Genomic DNA, 24,485 nt, shown 5'->3' on the forward strand with positions numbered 1-24,485 from the left:
CTTTACACTGTACAACAGTTCCAAGGAGACAGATTGGCCCACAATATATTTTTCTTTGAGACTCTGTCTAGGTAAAGGTTTCAAAGAAACAAATCTGAAGTACAAGTAATTTTAAAAGAATTTTTAATTGGCTAATAGTAATTAATGATTATTGAGCTATTTTATGTGCTAGACTCTTTGCTGAGTCTGGAGGTCTTATCTGTTTTATAAAGGTTGTAACAGTGGATTAAATGTGATTATCCAAAATTATACCAAAATTTTAATTAATGCAGCTAATTGTATGGCTGACTACATTTTTGATAGAAATAAAGTCTCTACTTAAATGTCTTTTTAATGCAGCTTGATAGACTTCTGGATGTTGACCTTTTTCAAAGTGAAAAGCAAAGTTTTATTCTGTTTCATGTTGCATATCTCTAAAGTGTATGATGATTTTTAAGATACTATATTTTATATGTGACTTTTAATTTACACATAATAATTGTACATATATATCTGGTACAGTGTGACATTTTAATGCATATATATGTATATTTATCTGTGTGTGTCCATACACACATATAAAATACGCAGTGACCAGGTCAGGCTGAATATACCATTTATGTAGACTCTAGGTAGGTTTTTTTTGTCTTATTTTCATAAAACATTCTTTATTTTAAAGTTGAATATATAATATATTCCATGATATGTCAGGCTTTAAGAACATTGGGTAAATAAAAATTCAAACTTAAGTACTTATTTATGATACAAAAACATTCTCTAATAATTATCAGCTTTCACATAAAAACTTTGTAAATATACTTTTCAGTTATTGTCCCACAAGGAAAGTGCTTGGTGTGAGCAGTAGGTATTCTAGAAGTATGATAGCATCTTATACTTCAGTTTGGCCCTGTTTCTTTCTTTGTAGTTAACTCTTGTTTCTGTAATAGTGATATAAAGTACACTTCTTTTCTGCCAGTGCTTCTTTGGCTGTTTAAATTGACATTCTTTAATGTCACATGATACTTTATTTTAAGGTACTGTAAATACCTTAAAATATATCTCTTCAGATATCATATCTTTGAGCAGAGAAAATAGATATGCAAGATGTGATTATTAACAAGGACTAATGAAATTTATAAGCAATCTTTTTGCCTTTTCCATTGCTTTATTTTACATTTAATTTTTTGGGTAGGCAATATATTCATATAACATGAAAGTGTGGAAAAGACATAGTACTCTCCTTCCTGTCCATTTCTCAGAGTTCTCATTTCCCTTCCCACAAGTACAACCTTTGGTACTTGATTTCTTAGAGAGATGTTTTATGCATATGTATAAGCAGACATGTTTTAAATTCCTTTAATGTTAATAGTAGAACACTCTTGTGTTTTCTTTTTACATTTAGTGAGAATTTTTGATATGGTGCCATATTACTATATTCAAGACAGAGCTTCCTTCCTTGCCTTTTAGTCATATTTAATTGTATGAAACAAATGTATCCAGTCCTATTAATAGGCTGTTTTTTATTGTTTGTGGACTTCCGCTATTATGAACATACTGCAATAAAGAGCTTTGTGCATACATTAGTTCATGTGTGTGCCAGTTTTATCTTGAGGCACATGTATAGAAATTTAAGATATGTGGATTTGTAACTCCCTGCTCTTCGTCCTTGTTTGGTAATGTTCTTTTTGGACCCTGTCATATTGACATCTGGCTCCAGTGTAGCCCAGGGTCCTGGTACCATGAGTGCTGGGGTTGCAGGCATAAGGAAGCCTGGATGGTTTATACATGTATATTTTGAGATTTTTATCACTGCAGGAAAAGTCACAATAAGCATGTGAAATTTTACTTAGGCACTGTGCCAGTATATGGCATGATTTTTCTTAAAAGAAAAAAATGTATATTCCTGTGTTTGGTTTCTAAAACTTAGTCTTTTTTTTCCCCTGAATAGAACAAAAATAACCATTTCCCATGTAAGTGCCTGTGTGTAAAATTATTTAAAGTAATATCATGACAATATGACAAGATTCTTGTGTTAAAATTCTCTGATTTTTAAAAAAAATACAGTCACGAAAATAATTAATTGCTTGAGTATCAGCATCATGGGCTACAAAAATAAACTAGTAAAAAAATTAAATTGCTACCAGAATTTTTCATTTCGTTTGTATTTAATAATTTGAGTATTAAAATCAAAGTGCTTTCCATATTTCTTTAATCCATCAAGAAAGTAATCTTTGAAATTGATTTTTAGAAGTGTAGTTGAGTAGAATCTAAACAATTCACAATGCCAACTTTCAGTTCTTCTGAAAGCAGGAAGTGTATTACTAACAAGCAGAAATATTTCAGCCCAAAGAACTCCCTACTGCCATATGTGGTAAGAATTTGTCACTAGCCCACAAACCACTTCTGTAATGCAGTGAATAAGCAGAATTAGTCTTTGTTGAACATTTCCAATCCAGTGTGGAAGAACTTTGTTTTGCAGTGTTTTTCAAGCAGTTATTAGCGTATGCCTTGGAAAGAGCCTGACACATCAAGGGTGCTCTAGGGTTATTGAGAGAAGAAACCTGTACATAATTCCTTGAGTTATGATTTTAAAATTTGCATAACAAACCGGATGTGGTGGCGCACGCCTTTAATCCCAGCAGAGGCAGGCGGATCTCTGTAAGTTCAAGGCCAGCCTGGTCTACAGAGTGAGTTCCAGGAACGGCTCCAAAAGCTATGCAGAGAAACCCTGTCTCGAAAAACTAGAAAGACAAAAAGAACAAAACAAAACAAAAAAAACCTTGCATAACAAGACCCTCTATTAAACAGAATTCTCAGCTTTATTGATATCTTTAAATAAAATTCTTCTACTTATTCCCTTTGCTGTTCATTTGAAATAAATATTAATCTTACATTTGCACTTATTCTAAAAAGAAATTATTATTAGGGTTAATTTTTAAGGGATAGAGAAATTAACAGCTTAGAGGACCAGGAGAATTAGTTGTGAGGAATTGGGTCAACAGAATTCATTGAAGAGCTCTTTGTAAATCACTAACATTTTGAAAATATCAATGTTTCTCTAAACTTGAATTTTATTTTCTTGTATTTTAAGCGATTAAGAAGATTGTCTACCAAATATAGAACAGAAAAGATTTACCCCACAGCCACTGGAGAAAAAGAAGAGAATGTTAAAAAGAACAGATATAAGGACATACTGCCATGTAAGTTTGAAATGCCCTTGATAGAATAAATAGAAATGCTGTGTAGCTCTTGCGACCCACTAGCTTTGTTCCTGAATTGAATAGCTAAGGAGGTAGTGTCAGTCCTTCCCAGGTCCACTACAGAGTAATTTGTAACTGCTTCTTAGAAGCCCTTCCTTCTTGTAGCAGTTTTTTTTTTCTTTAAAGTAATGTAGACAATTGGGATAGTTTATTAAATGCTAAAACACTGATTTATCTGTTAGCTAATCACAGATGAACCTTAATTGATTAACTATGGATGAAAAAGTGGGCCATAAGATGTCTCAGAAACCTGTGTCTGCTGTCCTCAGCAGTCTATGTATCTAAGCATGTTTAAAGTTGAAAACATTATATGTTTATTATAGTTATATGCTAAGATAATTTTGTTTTCTAGATAATTTACTTTAAACACATGCTTAACTGAGAGTCCACATTTTATAAAGGAAAATTTTGCCTTAGACATGCTTTTTCTTAAAGCTGCCATAGTGTTTCCCTTCAAGTGTCTTGAACTGTCTACACTCCATAGCACCATTTCCTTAAGTGTCATTATAAAGCTTCTCTCTGAAATATCCTGATGTTCTTTAGTGACCTAGTAAGTAACCTCACTAGATCCAGTGGTCTTTTTTCAGTGTTTTTTCTTTCCTATTAAGTGTTTGTATGCCATTGGCATTTTCTGAAATTTTCTTCTTCCATGATCACCTTCTTTCGGATCATTTCCTCCTTCCTCGCTGATTCCTTGTGTGTATGCTTATCTGTATTCTGTATGGCCTGAAGTCAGCCTCCTGTTGAGTGGTTCAGGAGCCACTTCTGGTTTTGTTTTCCTTTCTTTGAGATTTTGATCTCACTGTGGCCAGGGCTCTCCAATTAGGCTAGATTACCTGGCCAGCAGGCCTCAGGGATCTACCCGTGTCCACCTTTCTAGTGCTGGTATTCCAAGTACCACTCATGTCTGGCTTGTTACGTGTGTGGTGGGGACTGAACTCAGGTCTGATGCTTGCACAGCGAGCACTTTACTGACTGAGTCCTCTCTCCAACCCTCCTCACTGGTTTCTTTGCCTAAATTTTATCTTTCTACTTCTGTTAACGGTTCTGCATTATTCTCATGTATGGATTGTGTGACTAGACAGTATTACTAAAATTAACAAGGAATAGCACAGAATAACAGTGATGAGTTAACCACTCTGGAAGTTCAAATCTAGACATCATCAATTTGTAGCTATAAGACCCAGGATTTATAGTGTTTGCTGTGTCTAGCTTTTTTTGTCTGTAAATTGGAGTTACAGTGATGATACTTCTAAGGACTGTTTTGAATGTTAGATAGATCAGACATCTGCTAATCTAGCACAGTAACCACTCAAGGCTTTTGCTTTAATCTGTTCAAGCTGTCATTAGAAAAATGCCATAAACTTGGTGGCTTATAAACAAAAGTGCGTTGAGAGAAGTCCAAGATCAGGGCACCAGAAGCGTTGGTGTGTGATGAGGGCTCGCATTCCTTGGTTCATAGTTGGTACCTTCTCGCTGAGTCCTCATGTAGAACAAGGAGCAAACACGTTTCCTTGGGCCTCCTTCACAGTGACAGTCACTGCATTCATCAGAACTTGCCTTCTTGCTTCCTAAAGGCTCTTCTCGTTGATATCATTGCATTGGGAATTAGGTTTCAGCATATGAATTTGAGGGGAGTACAATCAGTCAGACCATTGCATTAATCCACCTTGGAATGGGCATTGACATGGATTTCTGGATACTTTATTAAACATATCATAAAGGTCTTCACGTGACTTTTCAGTACTGTCCACTGATTTCTCTGTAGTCTAGAGAAATAAATATTCACTGGGTCCAGGTTTCTGTTTTCACATTCATTTTACAAAAAGTTGTGAGCATAACCTATGTGCTGCTGATGCAGAGAACAAACCTGCAAAAATCCCTCATGCTCTAGCCTAGGTGTTGATGAATACAAGTTCACGTAAGCGCTGTCTTGTGGTGGCTAGTGCTAATAGGGACCGTGTAGAAAGGGTGAGGGCCGTTGAGAAAGCTGGGACTACAGTGGGAAGAGATGAAGGCTAGTGGCGGTCGGTATGTTAGTAAATCGGTTGCTGGTTTCTGTAATAAGTAGGTTTTTTTCCCTCATAATCACATTTGCAGATGGGAAACCTGAGTCTGGAGGAGTTTAGTAACTTAACACAGTGCTCACATAATGAAAGATAGTTCGTATCCAAAGCCTTGAAGTTCAGAAAGAGGATGGTTGTGGCACTCAAGGATATTGGGCAGAAGGCGTTCTGGCGGTTATGCCGCTGCCAGCCTCTAGTGAGCAGACTCTAGGGGTGGTGCTGCACGGCCTGCAGTGCACAGGCGCAGCTCGCCCCGCAGCAGCAGCGGAGACCTGTCTAAGTCGAAGGGGAGAAGCCTTCCTTAGAGGGCCGGCTCTCGGCTTCAGTGGTGGAGTCAGGCAGGAGGACCTGTTCTTCCTTAAATTGTTGAAGGTTCCACAAGAAGAGCTCTAGTCAATTTCTACCTGTTTAGATTTGGCATGTTATATTGGAAGCAATTGTACTTACATATTTGTTAGAAAATAATTTGTCAATTTCCTTTGAATGTTGAACATGTCCATTGTTTGTAGAAACACAAAGTATATAATTAATTTTTAAAGTAATTTATGTCATACAGTAACCAGCTCAATCCAGTTTTAGGACATTTCATTACTTCCAAAAGTTCTGTATTCTTTAGTCCCAGGCAATTGTCAGTATCCTTTCTGATTCTAGATTTGGTTTTTTAGAAATTTGACGTAAACATCATATAATATGTGAACTGCTGTGCCTGACTTTATTAACTTAGCACATTTTTAGTTATATTTGTGTTGTTATAATATTAATTTCTTTTCAATATTGAAGAATATTTAATTCTCTGACTGTATTACATTTTGCTTATCCACTCTGCATTTGATGTATATTGTAAGTAATGTCACTTAAAATATTTCTGAACAAGGCTTTTTGTATAAATAGAATTTTATTGTTCTTAGGTGCCTATGTAGGAATATAATTGTAGACCTACAGAAGTTTATATTTAACCTTTTTTGTTTTATGAGGCAGCAAGTTGCTGTATAGCCCAGGCTGGCCTCTAAATTCTTCATCCCACTGCCTCAGCCTTGTAATGCTGGTGTTACAGGCATGTGCCACACAGCACTTAGCTTATGTTTAACGTTTTAAGAAAATGAGATAAACTGTATTCCAAAGTCACTATACTCCCAGCCGTGGTATATAAGGACCAGTTTCCCACATTCCTACTAACACTTGGATTTTGCTTGTTTGAGATTGTGTCGATTTGCTACTGCCTTCAAGTAAGTACTCTTCTGCCTCATCCTCCTGAGCAGCTAGAGCTACAGGTGTGAACCATTGCACTTACTTACTTACAAATCCAGACTAGTCTCCCTGTCTGGATTGCTCAGGAGCCCTGTCTCTCCCTTTTGAGGCTGGAATTATAGGTGGGCCACCACACTCAACTGCTATAACCAGTAAGACATTTCCTTGGGCCCAGGCTTTTTGATTATAGTTTTTCTAGTGGTTCTTGATATATTTCTAATTTTTTCTTGATATATTTCTAGCTTTTCATGTGCTGTTAGCCTATTCTTTGTATATTTTATTTGGTGAAAAGTCTTCAAGTTGTTTAAACAAAACTTTATTTTAATCTTACTTTGTTAAAAGAATTCTTTCTGTTGTTGCTTGTTTTTAAGGTAGAGAGCTTGTATTATGTGGTCTAGGTTGGCCCAAACTTTTGATCCCCTTGCCTTAGCCTCCCAAGTCCTGGGATTACAGGTGTTGTGCCACAGTGTCCAGCAAGAGTTGTGTATATGTCCTGGATACTAGAAACTATTCCTAGAATTGAAATTTTTCTGTGTTCTAATAGAATAAGAGGTTATTTACCTATGTTTTCTGGCTTATAAGGGCTAAAATAGAGCATTTGGAGTTGGTGAATTGGGGATATTCCACCTATTCTGATATTAAATAGGAAGATTGTGTTATTCCACTTTGTATATACTTAAACTTTTTCATCTTAGACAGTTTTAAGAGTGAAAAAGTAAGCCCCGCCTGCACGTAGACAGCCTACATGTAGGCTAATGATTCTATCATTTTGCAACCAATTGTTGTACTCTGTCTTTGAGGCACTTTGACTGGAGAGTGGTATTTCATATGGATAACAGTTATTAACTGGGACCCCTTATTACTTATGAATATTAAGAGGAAGCTTTATATGGTTATTCTAGCCTCATGTATCAAAAGCAGCATTTTTGATATATCTATTTTCTTTCCAAAATCACATTAAAAAAGAGGAGGCCGCCAGGCGGTGGTGGCATACGCTTTTAATCCCAGCACTCAGGAGGCAGAGGCAGGCGGATGTCTGTGAGTTCGAGGCCAGCATGGTCTACAGAGCGAGTTCCAGGACAGGCACCAAAACTACACAGAGAAACCCTGTCTCAAAAAAAAAAAAAAAGAGGAGGTCAAGTAATGTGAATGACATAAATGACGGTCCCTGGAAACTGTGTTAGAGATAAATACTTTTCAGTAACTAGTATATCTTTCTTAGACCTCTAACTACAGACTTCCAGAATAAAGATCCCATCCTACACAATGAAGTAAAAAGAACATTAGTACTTTATATAAAATAGGAACCAATGAAAAATAAGTTATTCACTACAGTTGTCCTTGTAATATTTCAGTCAGAAGTTTACTCATAGCTGTTGCCATTTCTAACTTATCTTTATGTATGTTAATTGGTTTTCATATTTATTGTCTATGGATTAGAAAGCTACAATGTGATAGTCATAGTTAGAGTTTATTGTGTTATCCTTTCTAATCAAAAGGTACTAAGTATTAGGCAGTTCTAATACCTTATCAATCAAGTGACTGAGGTTTTTTTAAATTACAGGTAGCAAGATGTATATACGTCATGAACCATCCTGCCCTCAACCATGATGTTTATGCATTAAGAATGAACATAATTCTATGATTTTTTTTATGTATTTGTGTGAACATGTACACACATTTGTGCTGTGTGAGTTTACATGCACCACATGCATGCAGGTTCTAGAGGAAGGCCAGAGTTCATCAGGTCCCCTGAAGCTGGAGTTAGAGGTGGTTGTAAGCCATCTGATAGGGGCCTTGGGAACCACACTGAGACCTTCTAAAGAGTAACTGCTTTTAACTACTGAGCCATCTCCCCAGTGCTCAGTCCTGTGGTATTCTCCAAAATATATAACCCCTCCCAGTCATCGGTAAAAATCGGAGAAACTGAGGTTTGGGGTTTTTGTTATTTTGAAAGAGAGTATGTATCCTTGGCTTGCCTGGATCTTGTTATGTAGACCAGGCTGACCTCAATCAAACTCAGATTCTCCTGCTTCTGCCTCCCCAAATGTTGGGATTAAAGGCATAAGCCATTATGCCCAGTCTTAAATTCTTTTAAATCAACATAAAGGCTGAGAAGATGGCTCTGTGAGTTACAGTACTTGCTACCAAGTTGATGACCTGAGTTCAGTTTCCAGAATCCACATGGAGGAAGGCGAGAACCAACTGCTACAGCTTGTTCTCTGATAAACTAACTCCATGGGACACATATGTCCCTCAGTATCTTCTGTCCCCTCCTAGCAAAATAAATAATGCTGGCTGGGCGTGGTGGCACACACCTTTAGTTCCGGCAGGGCAGAGGCAGGTGGATCTCTGTGAGTTCAAGGCCAGCCTGGTCTACAAAGCAAGTTCCAGGATAGACAGACAAGACTGTTACACAGAGAAACCCTTTCTTGAAAAACCACACACACACACACACACACACACACACACACACACACACACACACACACACACACACACATATATAAAATTAATTATATATATTACATACATACATGAATAAGGATTTACATAACTCAATGCAAATAAAAATAAAATGAGTCCTGATATTGTAAGGTAAAAGAAAGATTGCATTCTTTTCCTTACATCTCTAATTTTTTTGTCCAGTCCTGTCATACTTTAGTATTTTAATTTGTTAATCATAGTTACCTTATTTTCATAATTTTTTTGTGAAATATGAAAAGGTAGATTTCTTAATAAGAACTATTCTTGAGTAATAGTAATTAAAATGTTCTGAGGTTTGAGCTGGGAATATGGCTCAGCAGTTAAAAGCACTGGTTGCTCTTCCAGAAGACTGGGTCCAGTTCCCCAGCACCCACATGGCAACTCACACCACAGCCTTCTGCAACTGTAGTTCCTAACTTGTGTGAGCACTGCACATATGTACACAGACATACATGCAGGCAAAACACCCACACTCATGGAGTTTTATTATGTTTTGTATTATTTTCTTTTAAGACAGAGTCTCTTTGTAACCCTCTATGTGATGGAACTTTGTAGACCAGGTTACCTGGAACTCAGATATCCACCTGCCTTTATTTGTGAAGTGCTGGGATTAAAGACAAAATTTAAATTAAAAAACAAAAATGCCGAGACTTAACCCTAGTTAATTTGGGTCAATGCCTAATTTTTTTTTTTTTATTTTTAAAGTTCCAGAGATAATTTTTACATTTTGTGTTGCTTTTCTCAAAGGTTTACTTTTTGTTAAATAATGTTAAAACTTACCTTCTTAGCACCTAAACTTCACTTTCTAGTTTTTAAAGTAAGTGTGGTGATACATTTGTAATCCCACTACTTGGTGGCTGAAAGCAGTTCAGTGCCTTTGTGAGCTACATTGTGAAGCTCTGCCACAAAAAGCCAGAAAAGGGAAATGTTTCCATGCCACCTGGACCTAAGTTATGATAATCTTTTGTCTTGTAGTTGACCACAGCCGAGTTAAGTTGACTTTGAAGACACCATCTCAAGATTCGGACTATATCAATGCAAATTTTATTAAGGTACGTATTAAAATGAAGGGACTTTTCCTTGCTATACTTAATGCCTTCCTATATACAGATTTTATTGAAGGTGTTAACTGCCCAGCATGTACTAATAAGAAAATAAATAATAAAACCCTTGCCTTGTACATCTTACGTGCTTTGCTTCTAGCCGCCTGAGCCATATACAGATGAAACTGTGTGGGGGTGGGGGGGGTAGCAGAGACAGTTTTCTGTGTGCTGTTTTTACATTGAAAGCTTGTAAATACTACTGTAAATTGTCCCTTGAGCTTAGGTGAACCTATATGTTGTTGAACCATATGGTAGTTTCCAATTTTTCTTGATAATGAAATTACAATAAATACTGTTTTTTTGAACAGTTTCTTAGGATAAATTAATAATGCCAAAATTACTAGGTACTACTTGTGGTGGTATTTTACTTGTACTGAAATGTGATTTTAATTGTATGTTAATAAATAAAGTTGCCTGGGGGTCAGAGCTATTAGAGCCATAGCAAGTATTTTACTTGTACTGAAATGTGATTTTAATTGTATGTTAATAAGTAAAGTTGCCTGGGGGTCAGAGCTATTAGAGCCATAGCAAGTGCGTGGCAGCGGTGGCGCACGCCTTTAAGGACCTGGAGGGCGGGTACATACAGGCAGTGACGAGGCAGTCACGTGTTTGGGTTTACAACCAATGAGAAGGCAGAACAGCTAGACTATATAAAGACATACACACAGGAAGTAGGCCCCTTTTCGGAGAGCTCTCTTGACTGAAGAGGATCGCTGAAGCAGGAAGGGTGAGGCTGTTAGCTCTGACCTCTTGGCTTTCTTCTCTGAATCGGCTCTGTGTTTCTTATTTAATAAGACGGTTGGTTACATCTATAACTACTGATTTAAATTTATAAGATACACAGAAATTTTAAAAATCTTTGGTAATTGTTACTGTTTGTGATGATAACTCAGCCACATGTGGTGACATATACCTGTAATTCCAACATTCAGGAGGCTGAGGCCAGAGGATTGCACTGAATTCAAAGCCTGCCTGAGCTAAAGAATGTGACTGTCTCAAGATAAATAAATACATAGATAAATAAGTAGATAAAAATCAAATAATAGGGGCTAGAGAGATGGCTCAGTGGTTAAGAGCACTGGCTATTCTTCCAGAGGTCCTGAGTTCAATTCCCAGCAACCACATGGTGACTCACAACCATCTGTAATAAGATCTGGTACCCTCTTCTGGCCTGCAGGGTTAATGCAAGCAGAACATTGTATATATAATAAATAAATATTTTTAAAATGGAATAATAAAGTGATAGTCATTTTGTTAGGTAACTGTAGTCAGTCTCGAATCAAAAGTATTGAAGGTGATAAGCTAGTTGCTTGCTTTGAGACACAGTTTCTTTATGTGGCCCAGGCTGGCTTGGAACTTGAGATTTCTTGTCTTGCCTTAGAGTCCCCTTCAGTTTAATATGTATCTTGTTCTACTATTCCCTGCCTGTCGTGTGTTTATACTGTTACCAAGAAAGAGATGCAACGTCCTGTGTGACTGAGTTTAAGTAAAGGCTTAAATTTCTCATAGGTTTATTTTGTGCTTTTAGATCTAGTTATACAACTATTAAAGCTTTTCAATGATTTTTGTATTGGCAGTCATAAATATTTTAATAGGTATTTTGTTGATAATGTTAGATAGTAAGAGTGGTAAAATTAATAATTGTCTTTGTAGTGCTGAACAAATACCGTTTCAGAAAAAGAATCCTTTAACAAAATAAACTTAGTTATTACAATAAAACACAAAATTTATGGATTAAACAAAAATAGGTATATTTCAGATACTGTCAATATGTAGATTCTTTTATATATATGTGTGTGTTAAGAGTTCTAGTTTTTAACTATGCTTAGGATAGTGATTCAGGTATATGCCAGTTCATGTGCTTAGTTGGCTATCTGGTTTGATCTGTTCTTAGCTTATTTCAAAGCCCTGTAGTAGGCTGTGAATGGACTCTTAAGGCAGCCATGGAAGGAACTGCTAACTAGTTTTAGTATTGTTTTTAGAGTTAAATTGTGCTTTCGTATTTCTGCTATAATTAATTTTTTTGACTATGTATTTTTTGTTGTTATTTTCTGAGACAGAGTCCATCTGCATATTGAGTTCCAGGACAGCCAGGGAACTCACTATACAGACCACACTAGCCTCAAATTCACAGATCACAGAGATCTGCATGCTTCTGAGTGCTGGGATTAAAGGCGTGCACCACCGTGCCCAAGATTTTGTTTTTAGTTCTTGGTACAAAGTGATTTAATTACTGATTGTGTACAATACATCCAGTAAATACAAGGTACTATATTGATTAGCAAAAGCTGAAGTGAATTGGGCACATTTTGCCATGTTTTATGCACTGTGAAAGCATAGATGAAAGCATTACTTTAGATGAAAACATTACTAATAAAATTTGAAACCTTAATGAATTGAGTTATGAAATATACTTGATAATCATAGTAAATGTGAAGTTTACCTTTCACCCTCTCAGGGCGTCTATGGGCCAAAAGCATATGTGGCGACCCAAGGGCCTTTAGCGAATACAGTCATAGACTTCTGGAGGATGATATGGGAATACAATGTTGTGGTAAGTGACTTACTGTCACTTTTGAGATCGCTAATATGTAATAACATTAAGTATCCTACTGAGTAAGAAGTACAACAACTTTTTAGGTATAATTAATGGTTTAAGTGTAATGACATTTCTGGAAAAGACAAAAACTAATTTTGAAGAAGGTTCATTAAATTCTCATAAACAGGTTCAAATATTTTAAGAAAAGTGTGCAGAGCTGAAGAGATGGTTCAGCGGTTAAGAGCACTAGCTGATCTTCCAGGGGACCCAGGTTTGATTCCCAGCATCCACATTGCAGCTGACAACTCTCTGTAACTCTAGGTCCAAGGGATCTGTCATCCTCACACAGATACATATATATGCAGACAAAACCCCAATGTACATTTTTTAAAAAAAGAAAAGAAAAGAAAAGTGTGGCTACAATTTAAATCTTGTCTGGTCCTAAGTCAATAACCAATGATATAGCTACTGAATAACTTTAAAGTCATTAAAAAAAGATTAATGTTTCCATAGACCAACAAAATGATTAATGATATAGACATGTTTTAAAAAAATAATTGTTTAATTTTATCTGAGAAATTCATATATGCATTCAATGTATTTTCGCCATATTTACTGTCTAAGCCCCATCTCCAGTTCTTGTTGGGTATCCCCCTTTGTATCAGCCTTCCAATGTCTTACTCACTTCGTGCTACTCATTAACACATCAATATGGAGTCATCCACTGACACCTGGTGAGCCTAGCCATGACCAAAGAAAACTGACTTGCAGCTGGAGAGATGACTCAGCAGTTAAGGACACTGGCTGTTCTTCTGGAGGACCTAGTTTTGATTCCCAGGACCCACATGGTGGCTCACAACCACCTATAAAACTCCAGTTCCGGGGGGGTCTAATGCCTTCTTGTGACTTCTGTGGGCACTAGACATGCACATAGTGCACAGACCTACATGCAGGCAAAAGACCTGTCCATAGACATGAAATTTTTTAAAAAATTAATTAAAAAAAATAAGAAGAAGAAACTGTTTCCCCCTGCCTAACAGCCATCAGTTGTCAGCATCTCCTCAGCGAGGAGTGGGAACTCAGTGTGCCTCTCCTCCATCCATGACTGCCATGTCTTTAACCTTTCTAGAAGTAGACTCTTGGGTCCCTCTTCCTAGGAAAATAGATGTAAATATATTAACTATAAATCCTTAACTGAAGTATAAAAGAATTTAAGGAACCTGTCTCCCCACCCAGGCTCACTCAATTAGAAACATAGCTAAACTATTGGCATTTTAGTTCTTTGGCTTTTTTAGATAAAGGGAATATAGTATGCCCTTAGTTTGAAAGTGAGGAAATACGTGATTGTTGGATACTACAAAGAGCCCGTCTGTTGGACTGTGTATCATCATTGGAATCAACATTTGTTGTATGGATGTGGAACCCCAGTCACAATGAGTTCTCATTCCTCTCATAAATCTATTACAATGATTCTAACACATTGGCATCCTCCATTATCCCTTTGAGAGATCAATAAAAGGAGGGTGGGATAACAACAGTACTTAGTGTTTGCTGTCAATTTCACTTTCAAATGGTTTCTCTGTGTAGTTTTGGTGCCTGTCCTGGATCTTGCTCTGTAGACCAGCCTGGCCTTCAACTCACAGAGATCCCTCTGACTCTGCCTCCCAAGTGCTGGGATTAAAGGGTGCGCCACCACTGCCTGGTTCAAATGAAATATAAAGCAGGAATAAATTTTGTAGGTAATGGGAACATATATCTGGATAGGAGTTTGGATTTCACAGATGTACACATTTGTCAGAATTTGGAGAATGGTCACTTAAGATTTGTGTATTTCATTGTTGCATATTTTCAAGGGAAATACTGTATTAAACATATTATTGAGATCTAGATAATGTGCATGCTGAGGTATCTAGGGAGAGTATACTGGTGCCTGCTGCATACTGAGGCATTGAAATGCATTTACAAATAAGATGATAGAGGAATAAAAAAGTACAGTGATAGTTAAAATAAAAGTTTAATGGCTATAATGTATAATTTTACTATGAAATCTTTCAACTTTTATATTTTAATACTATTATAAAATGAAGAAGCAGATAGTATAACTTACATTTAGAGTATAACTTATATTTAGAGGCTGTTAATTTTAATATGTTCAACCTTTAGAGAGGTTACATTTAAATGTACTGTAATATTTAGTGAAGAGTAATACTAAGTTAGGTGAATAATACCCCAGCAGTCCTTTTGTTTAATTCAAAAGTAAGATTCACAGCTTAATCCAAACAAAATAAGTCATTTTAAATGACATCACTTACTTACTGCTGTGTAGGTAGTTCTTATTTAGAAGATAGTCTCATTATCCTATACTTATTCTTGAGATTTTATTTACGTTTAAGTGTGTTTGCCTGCATGTATGTTTGTGTTATGTGTGTGCAGTTGCCTGCAGAGTCAGAAGAGGGCATCAGACTATCTGGACAGATAGTTGCAAACCACCATGTGGGCTCTGGGAACTGAAACCAGGTCCTCTGGATGAGCAGCCTCTTAGCAACTGGATGGTTTCTCAACTTCTATACTACGCTGTTAACATTAAAGCTACTTTTGAATATAGACCAAGTATACTTTTGCTCAGGGTAAAGATAATTATTGACATTTGTTTTTGTTTTTAAAAGTAAAACTGTTTTTAACTGATACATTCTTTATTTCCCACCCCAACTCCTTTTTAGATCATCGTAATGGCCTGTCGAGAATTTGAGATGGGAAGGGTATGTATATGGCTTAACACACTGTATTTTGGGGGCTAGAAGTTCCTAATCATTTATTACTTCACAGTAATCTGATCCCAAGTAGTTAAAGGAGGGTATAAACTTCTGTTATATGCTCTGCTATTTTATACAATACATGGAGCAAAATGGCCTCTAAAGCACAGACATCTTTCTGTATTTCAGAAGTACATTTACTAAAAATAATTATATATTGTTATTTGCAATTTTCAAATGTTTCATGGTACTTAAGTCAAACAGTTCATTGTCTAGAAAGTAATTTTTGAAATATTAACAAAATTGAACAAATAAGCATATCAAAGCAATTCTGATAATGACAGCTTAAGCTGCATATGATGTCATACACCTGTAATGCCAACACTTGAGAGGCAGAGGCGGGAAGCTTGCCACAAATTTGAGGCCAGGTTGGTTTACATAATGAGTTCGTTCAAGGCCAGTCAAATCTATATAAGACCTTGTCTCAAAAAAAAAAAAAAAAAAATAGCATGAATGTTCTAATTAGTCTCTGCAAAAACCAGTCTCTCCCTATATGTGTGTATGTGTCCATGAGTCTTTACATACATACATGTACATGTGTGCAGGTACAGTCAGATGTGTATGTGAGTGTGAAAAACTAGAGGTCCGCATCCAGTCTGTATTTGTCTTTCCCTTGCTCCCTCCCTCTCCTTGTTTGAGATCAGGTCTCTCACTAACTCTGGAGCTCATTTCACCTAGACTGGCTGGCCATTAAGCATCCAGAATTCTGTCTCCTCCCCACAGTGCTGGGGTAACAGATGGATATCATTATACCTTACTTCACACAGGTTCTCATGTTTGCATAGGAAGTACCATACTCATTGAACCTTCCCCCCAGCCCCACCACCACTTGTTTATACTATTCTCTCTCTCTCTCTGTTTTGTTTGTTTGTTTTAGTTTTTCAAGACAGGGTTTTTCTGTGTAGCACTGACTGTACTGAAACTTGCTTTGTAGACTGGGCTGACCTCAAACTTGGAGATCTCCTGCCTCTGCTTCCCAAGTGCGGGACTAAAGGTGTGCGCCATCACTCCCAGCTTTTGTTTATACTATTTTCAAAGTTCAGAAAAGAAAATGTTTGCTTGGTTTATTTTTTGGTAATGCTCAGATTGGACCCAGACCTTACACACACTAGCAGACACTTGTCACTGAGCTTCCCATTGCTTTCATTTGTAGCTGATGTTGTGTAGAGTGATGCTTTATTTCATACCATGGGATGTCCTACAGCATCAGTCCTGAAAGTGTTGCTGTGAAAGATGGTAATCTGGTTACAAAGAATAGTACTTAATTAGATGTGTTTGACACCCAAATCAGACTTCAGGAATACATTGTGTAGTGTCTTTATTTGAAGTTCTTTATATTAAAGTTCTAAAAAATGGCTATTAAAATTTTCATTAAGAGATGTGCTACAGAAGCAAGGTAAATCTTTATTGTATACACATCATAAATAATGGAGAAGCCATATTTTAACTAATTTCTTTTATTCCTTGGAAATAATTTTGTTTACTAGTATTAAGTAATGTTGGGACAGAAAATAAACATAATAAAATCTAAAAATTGAAGACTAGTTAAATTTTCTATATAAATGTTAATATTCTTTACTATTATTTGATTATAGTTGGAAATTTAAATTTTGTTCATCTAGTGTTTTGTTTTTGTTTTTCAAGACATGGTTTCTCTGTGTAACCCTGGCTGTCCTGAAAATCACTCTGTAGACCAGGATGACCTAGAACTCGTAGAGATCCACCTACCTCTGCCTCCCAAGTGCTAGGATTAAAGGCGTGCCCCACCACCACCCAGCTTATCTAGTGTTTTTCTTAAATAGAGCTAAAGTTTAGAATTTCTCTTTTTTAATTTCATTAATGACCTCATTGTATAGGTGGTGAAAATCACTCTTAATTAGCACAAAGCCAATAGAATAGTATAATTAGCAGTGGCAAAATGCTTCTTATACTAAGCAATGCTCTTTCTTCTTAACCCTAGACACAAAGCATTTATAAAAGCTTAAGAAATATCATACAGTTACTGACTTATTTTCTGTTTATCTTTTTTGGACAACAGAAAAAGTGTGAGCGCTATTGGCCTTTGTATGGAGAAGATCCTATAACATTTGCACCATTTAGAATTTCTTGTGTAAGTACCTATTTTTATTTGTTTTAAAAATTTATACTTTGAGCCAGGTGGTGGTGGCGCATGCCTTTAATCCCAGCACTCAGGAGGCAGAGCCAGGCGGATCTCTGTGAGTACGAGGCCATCCTGGGCTCCAGAGTGAGTTCCAGTAAAGGCGCAAAAGCTACACAGAAACCCTGTCTCGAAAAACCAAAAAATAATATATATATATATTATACTTTGAGATTTTCATGTGTGAATACAATATATTTTGGTCAGCTCCATCCCCACCTCATTTTCCAACTCCTCAAACCCACCGACTATCTCTCCCCCACTAATTTCATGACCTTCCTTTAATCCACTGAGTCTAATTGATGCAAGTGGTGTATGGCCATCTGCTAGAGCATCCACACCCCTAAAGAAAATTAACTGTCCCTTGCTCAGCAACCAACAGCTGCCAGTAACCCCTCTCCTTGGAGTGGGGCTGTGTATGCCCCTCTTCCATCCATACTGGAATTCTGATTGGCTTTATCTTGTGCAGGGAACTATAGCTACTATGAATTTCCATGTGCAGCAGCCCTGTTAAATCCAGAAAACAGTTTCTTAGCAGTCCTCTCCAACCTTTGACTCTTAGAATCTTCTTGTTTTTCCTTGTCTACAGTGGTTCTTGAGCCTTGCGGGGAGGGGCTGTGATATAGATGTCCCGTTTGTGGATGAGTACTCTATAGTCATTTAATCTCCTCTCTTTAATCAGTCAAGAGTTTCTGTATTAGCTGGGATGGTGGCGCACACCTCTAATCCTGGTACTCAGGAGGCAGAAGCAAGTGGATCTCTGAGTAGCTGGCCAGCCTGGTCTGTAAAGTGAGTTCCAGGACAGCCAGGGCTATGTAGAGAAGCCCTGTCTCAAAAATAGCAAAAAGCAGCAATAGAAGAGTTTCTATATTAATCTCCATCTACTGCAAAAAGAAGCTTCTTGAGGGTTGAGAATGGCACTGATCAGTTATATAAAGATCAGTATTTGGAAAGCAGTTTATCCATTTAGCAAAATCATAGAAGTGGTTTCTCCCTTAGGGACTAGGACCTATCCTGCCATAGTTCTAGTTCCCAGTGTCAGGCATGAGTTCTATCCTGTGGAGCAAGCTTTAGTTAGGTTCAGTGAAAGGGGTCCTATAACATTCATGTCATAACGACATCACCAGGCATATATTGCCAGGTCAGTTGTTACGTAGCTCACAGTTTATAGCTGAGTGAGACTTGCCAATCTGAATGAATATCACCTTCCTGCATTATAAAAGCTAGACAGTAGGGAAGAAGCCTCCACAGTACCTATTTCTATATACATGATTTAATCAGAAAATTTGCATTGTAGACTGATGGACAATTAAGTTGATATATGGTATGAACTCAGGCTGTTGCAAGCCTAGGATTCAATTCTGTGTAAACCTTTACTTACTGTAGTAAGCAGTACTAATGTTTATTCTGCTTTTAAATTTAGGAACTTTGGAAATGACTTTTACAACTGTTAGATTTTCCTTGTTTTTCTTGATTCTGTTAGTCTTTTTATATCTCTTGATAATAATTATGTAACCTTGATCAAATTATCTCTGAAAACTGGTATACTCACTTCTAATGAAATAAATGGGAAACAACATTGTTAACTGGGGTATAGTATGTCATATTAACCTTTCCTATTATCCTTCCCCACATTTTAAAATTGTGTATGAAGTTAAACTTGAGAATTGCTATCCTAAAAGTGAAGATTATTCCTTATAGCAGGTAATTTGACATGAAACCTAAAATGTAGGTGTCCGCTCTCACCCACCAGGCTTTTTACAAATCCTTTTGTTGCATATGTAGCCAAGTCTGCCTCAGACTCGAAGCAGTCTTCCCACGAGATCTCTGCTGTCTAGGGGCAGTCTCCCCTAGTCTTCAAGTGCTGGGGTGACAGGCATGAGCTGCAATGCTGGCTTCTTGACTCCTTCTGAAAAGTAAAATACACTTTCCTCTTAACAATATTTGAAAAAAAGGCTGGGCATGGTAGCACATGCCTTTGTGGGGGGTGGGGTGAGGGGGTGGGAGGTGTCACAGTCATGACAGCAGACTGATGCTGAGGCCAGCATGGTCTGCTGAGCAACTTCCAGGATAAATTAAAACAGTAAATAAAAAATAAGTTCCCATTCTAGAATAGTATTAGATGTCTATATCGTTAATTAGCATATAGTATTCTTGTTAATGACTGACCTAAGCTGTCTGTGGTTACAATTAACAAGGCAAAAAGAACTCAGCAACAGACAAAAACAAGAGTTCCTTCTAATGCTCTAGCTGAAAGATGGCATCAGACTTATAGTTGTTCATGGTTCCTATAACCATAATAAGAACAATGACTTCGAGTTTTCTTCCCTCTTTCCCTCTTGGCTGTGTATTTAAATTGACAGTTGAGAAGGCATGGCTGAAAATCGGGTGCAGTGGCAGACATTAAGGCGTGACATTCTTTTTGGATTGTTTTGAAAGCATTGTTCTGGAGAGGATTCTACTTTGCTATATTCTGTTAGAGTCATGATTAAATAATCAGTTAATAGACCCTTTTTAAAGCCTCTAGGAGTTAGACAGAACATTAGGAAGCAGAGGCTATAGCCCAGTGTATGTTTATCCTAGCATGCACAAGGCCTTGAGCTCAGATCCTAGCACCACTGAAAAACTTAAGATTTTTAAAACTTTTAGATTTTTAAAATAATTATTAGATATGTCCAAAATTCTAAATGTTAATTTTAGATTGTGTACTTTTAATTATTTTGTTTTGATATGTATGCTTTTTTTATTTTAGTGTTTTTACTGATGGACAAATTTTTCTCCTTTTAGGAAAATGAGCAAGCAAGAACAGACTACTTCATTCGAACACTTTTACTTGAGTTTCAAAATGTAAGCAATTCCCATTGTAGAAAAAGAGTGCCTGTTTCCACTCATACTCATTCCTCCCCATCCCTCCCTCTCCCTTCCCTCCCATTCTTGCTTTGAGTCTCAGTCTTGCTATTATGCACTTTACTTAGTATCTGAGCCTTATGCTTATCAAATTGCATAATAAAATAATGTAAATTTTAATTTACTTAGGACAAATTAAATTTTCTCTGTGTAAGATAATTGTGCTTTCTTTGTTGGAAATAGTTTTCTTCTATTAACAATAGACAGATTATAGCATTACTCACTTATTACTCAGTTGTATTCACAATTTTTTAGAGACAAAACTTAATTTTCATTTAGAGGCTGGGATATAGTTCATTGCTAGAGACCTTAGTCTAACAGGCACAAGGGTTCAATCCCCAGCAATGTAAGAAATTAAAAAAAGTAAATTGTCATTTAGATTTAAATTATATTTACCTCAGGGTATTGATTTAAATGTTTCAGAGCCAAACAAAGTGATAATTTCTCAGGGAATAAACCAGACATGTCTAAAAGGACATTGGAAAAATGCTTCTCAACTTTTTTCTCATCTGTTTTTGTTAGTCTAACTTGGTCATGAGATACCTCATTCTTCCCAATTCCTTTGTGAGCCTACCTGCTTTCTTTTGACAAGCTACCACCTATACTTGTTCTTCTCCCTGACATTACTAGTCATATCCTTTTAGTTGAGTCACTTAATATATTTAAGTTGCACATTTTATCTTTAGTTAGTACCTTCTACACATGTATCAGATAAATCAGTTGTCCTAACTATAAAAGTGTGTATTGCATATAGACATAGGTAAAGGAGATTTGAGAAGTGAAATAACTTGCCTACTTAGTAAATGACAGATAAGAACTTGAATATTGGAACTGAATTCCAAGCTCTGTTCTCTCTGCTGACATCTAGACTAAGCAATCTTAAAAGTTACTGTGGGGCTGGAGGACTGCTCAGAGGCTGAGAGCCCTTGAATATTGGAACTGAATCCCAAGCTCTGTTCTCTCTGCTGACATCTAGACTAAGCAATCTTAAAAGTTACTGTGGGGCTGGAGGACTGCTCAGAGGCTGAGAGCCCTTGCTGCTCTTGCAGAGGACCAGGTTACTCCTCCAGCCCAATGTGCTGTCTCACAGCTCTATAACTCCACTTTCAGAAGATCCAAAGCCCTCGTTTGACCTCCAGTGGGCACAAGGTACACACACATAAATGAAAGAGTTACTGAGGCTTCTTTGGATCATTGATTTATGTTGGTATTGCTTTCATTACTTACTGTAAAATTAAAATTTGGAAAACATTAAAGACTTGGAATACATACATTATCTGGTTGAAAAAAAAGGAAAGTAAAATCTTAGCATTATTCTGAAAACAAACCTCCCCTGTTTCTATCCCAGTTGCCCCCAAAGGGTTGAGAGGAGACAGATAGTTTGCTAGACCACAAATAGAGAAACAACAATCTATAATGAGAAAGTGAATTTGGAGTTGGACATTCTTCTTCTTTTTCAGGATATTCTTTTGATCCTCTAACTCTAATGAATTCTAAAAATTATATATCATCGATTTCATAGTGTGGATTAAAGAGTATGTTATAAAATATAATAGATAAAGAGCATGTTACATATGTTAATACCACCTAGGTTGGAGCCTGCATTTGTTATATCCTATAAAACATTAGGCAGGTTACTGTGTCTGAATTTCCTTACCTATAAAATAGAGATGGCATGAGCACCACCTTCCTTGTGGAAGCTAAGTAAGTTGTTACATAGGAAACATCCTCAGTACTGGGTATATGGTAAGTAGTCAGTAAATGGAGGCTATTGTTTATTTGATTTTTTAAAGGTATCTTAGAAATGATAGTTAAATGAAATACATAGCTTAGAAGTTTGTAAATATGTTTTTCTAATTACTGAATTCATCTTTTATGAAGGAGTCTCGTCGGCTCTATCAGTTTCATTATGTGAACTGGCCAGACCATGATGTTCCTTCATCGTTTGACTCTATCCTGGACATGATAAGCTTGATGAGGAAATACCAAGAACATGAAGATGTGCCTATTTGTATTCATTGCAGGTACAAAAGGATTTTCTAAATGTAGAGAAGTACAGTGCTTAAGTTGGTTGTGAAATAAAGTTTTATTTCTACATTAATTTGATGCATTATATCTTGAGCTTTCCTAGCCCTGTTATAGTTTGAGGCCCTGTGAATTGATACAATCTAATCTAGTTAATAGACTGTCTAAATGTTACAGTAAAACATCGTCATATTCCCCGATATGATCAATGTCAGGCATATTTTCATGAGTGATAAAGCCTCAGTCTTTAAAAAATGTATATAGATATGCAGAGAAATGGTCTTACTGGCTTAAGATACCATTGATGTCCAAACAAGTGCTGGGTGTGGTGAACATGGCTATAGTCTCAAAACCAAGGAAGCTGAAACAGGAGAATCTCAAGAGCCCAAAGCCAGTCAGGGCTACCTAGTAAGACTATCTTTAAAAACAAGGAAAAGTTAATTATCTTACACTTATTAAACATGAGAATTTAAAAGACAAATCATTGCAGTTACACAGTAAAGATGTCATTTGTAAGATATACCCCCATTTCAGAGCTCTTACAATTTAGGTTATAAGGTGTTTTCCAAGTGACAAAACTTTCAGTGTTGTTTTACTTCCTGAGGAGCAAGCCTCCATGTCTGTCCCACTGCCTGTCATACCATGAAATTATAGTTTTAAACTGCCTGAAATCGTTAGCAGAACATGAAACTAGCATTCTTCCCCCTTCCCCCTTTTAAGAAATTGTGGTGAGTGGCCTTCACTTATTGTTAAATATGCCAGTCTCCCAAGGTTTTTTTGAGGATCAAAGGCCTTAAAAACCTTGTCTTATGTAGGCCAGACTGGCATCAGACTTGTTCAACAGCCAAGACTTCTCTTCCTTCCCTCCCCTCCCCTGCTTGGATTACAGGTATATGCTGTGATACCTGGCCGAGCATTTTGTATTAAGTTAAATATAAACTGTTGGTACATGTTTACTGGACAACTTTATTAAATTGTGCTGTATAGCATTACCTAAAACTAAATAATGACTTGCCCCCTTAGTAGTCTTACGTTTAGGGGTGGGTGTGTGTGTGTGGGTGTGTATATATATGTGTGTGTGTGTGTGTGTGTGTGTGTGTATATGTGTGTGTGTATATGTGTGTGTGTGTGTGTGTGTGTATATGTGTGTGTGTGTGTGTATATATGTGTGTGTGTGTATATGTGTGTGTGTGTATATATGTGTGTGTGGGTGTGGGTGTATATATATGTGTGTGTGTGTGTATATATGTGTGTGTGTGTATATGTGTGTGTGTGTATGTGTGTGTGTATATATGTGTGTGTGTGTGTGTGTGTATATATGTGTGTGTGGGTGTGTGTATATATGTGTGTGTGTGTGTGTGTGTATATGTGGGTGTGTGTGTATATGTGTGTGTGTGTGGGTGTGTATATATATACACACAACTGCTTTATAGAAATGTTTTCACTCTTTTCAGGTAATGTTTAAATTCCAATTACTTTTTGCAAAATTAATCATTTTGACATGTAAACCCCAGCCTTCGAGTTCTAGGGCAATGGATATGACATTGTTTATCTTTGAAGGAGTAACTAATTTTGTGTTCCAAGTGTGGGTTAGAGGTTAATTGTGTTAAGTAAGATAACCATCTGTTTTTAATTGAACACATCGAGCTATTTTATTTTCTGGTTATTTTTCTACTCATAAGCCTTGAAATTTTTAAAATGAAAAGTGAAGGAACATTCCAGTTGGGCAGAAGATAGCCTTAATTTTCCATGTCTGGGAAATTAAGACTGTGTGCCTAAGCAGTTCTGTGATTTTTACGTCCTTAAATACTGTGACTCCTTTGTCCCTGTCTCACCTGACAACCTTTCTACTCCAGTGCACCCCGGGTTACATTTATGATAGAACTCTTTGCTGCAACCC

The 24,485-nt window shown here is 36.8% G+C and overlaps 1 protein-coding gene across 5 annotated transcripts in view; it reads left to right on the forward strand.

Annotated features, from left to right (window-relative positions):
* Positions 1-24,485, forward strand: part of Ptpn12 (protein tyrosine phosphatase non-receptor type 12) — a 71,370-nt gene that overhangs the window by 20,596 nt on the left and 26,289 nt on the right. For 4 of the 5 annotated variants that reach the window (XM_052719330.1, XM_052719332.1, XM_052719333.1 and 1 more), the window contains exons 2-8: positions 3,071-3,179; positions 10,016-10,092; positions 12,602-12,697; positions 15,403-15,441; positions 17,534-17,605; positions 20,441-20,500; positions 22,442-22,584. In XM_052719330.1, the coding sequence (XP_052575290.1) occupies positions 3,071-3,179; positions 10,016-10,092; positions 12,602-12,697; positions 15,403-15,441; positions 17,534-17,605; positions 20,441-20,500; positions 22,442-22,584 (596 nt within the window). The remainder of the gene's footprint in view (positions 1-3,070; positions 3,180-10,015; positions 10,093-12,601; positions 12,698-15,402; positions 15,442-17,533; positions 17,606-20,440; positions 20,501-22,441; positions 22,585-24,485) is intronic. The other variant, XM_052719334.1, reaches the window with a different exon arrangement.

Source organism: Peromyscus californicus, unplaced genomic scaffold, assembly GCF_007827085.1.
Source record: "Peromyscus californicus insignis strain IS unplaced genomic scaffold, ASM782708v3 Scaffold_6__1_contigs__length_162567912, whole genome shotgun sequence".
Taxonomy (NCBI): Eukaryota; Metazoa; Chordata; class Mammalia; order Rodentia; family Cricetidae; genus Peromyscus; species Peromyscus californicus.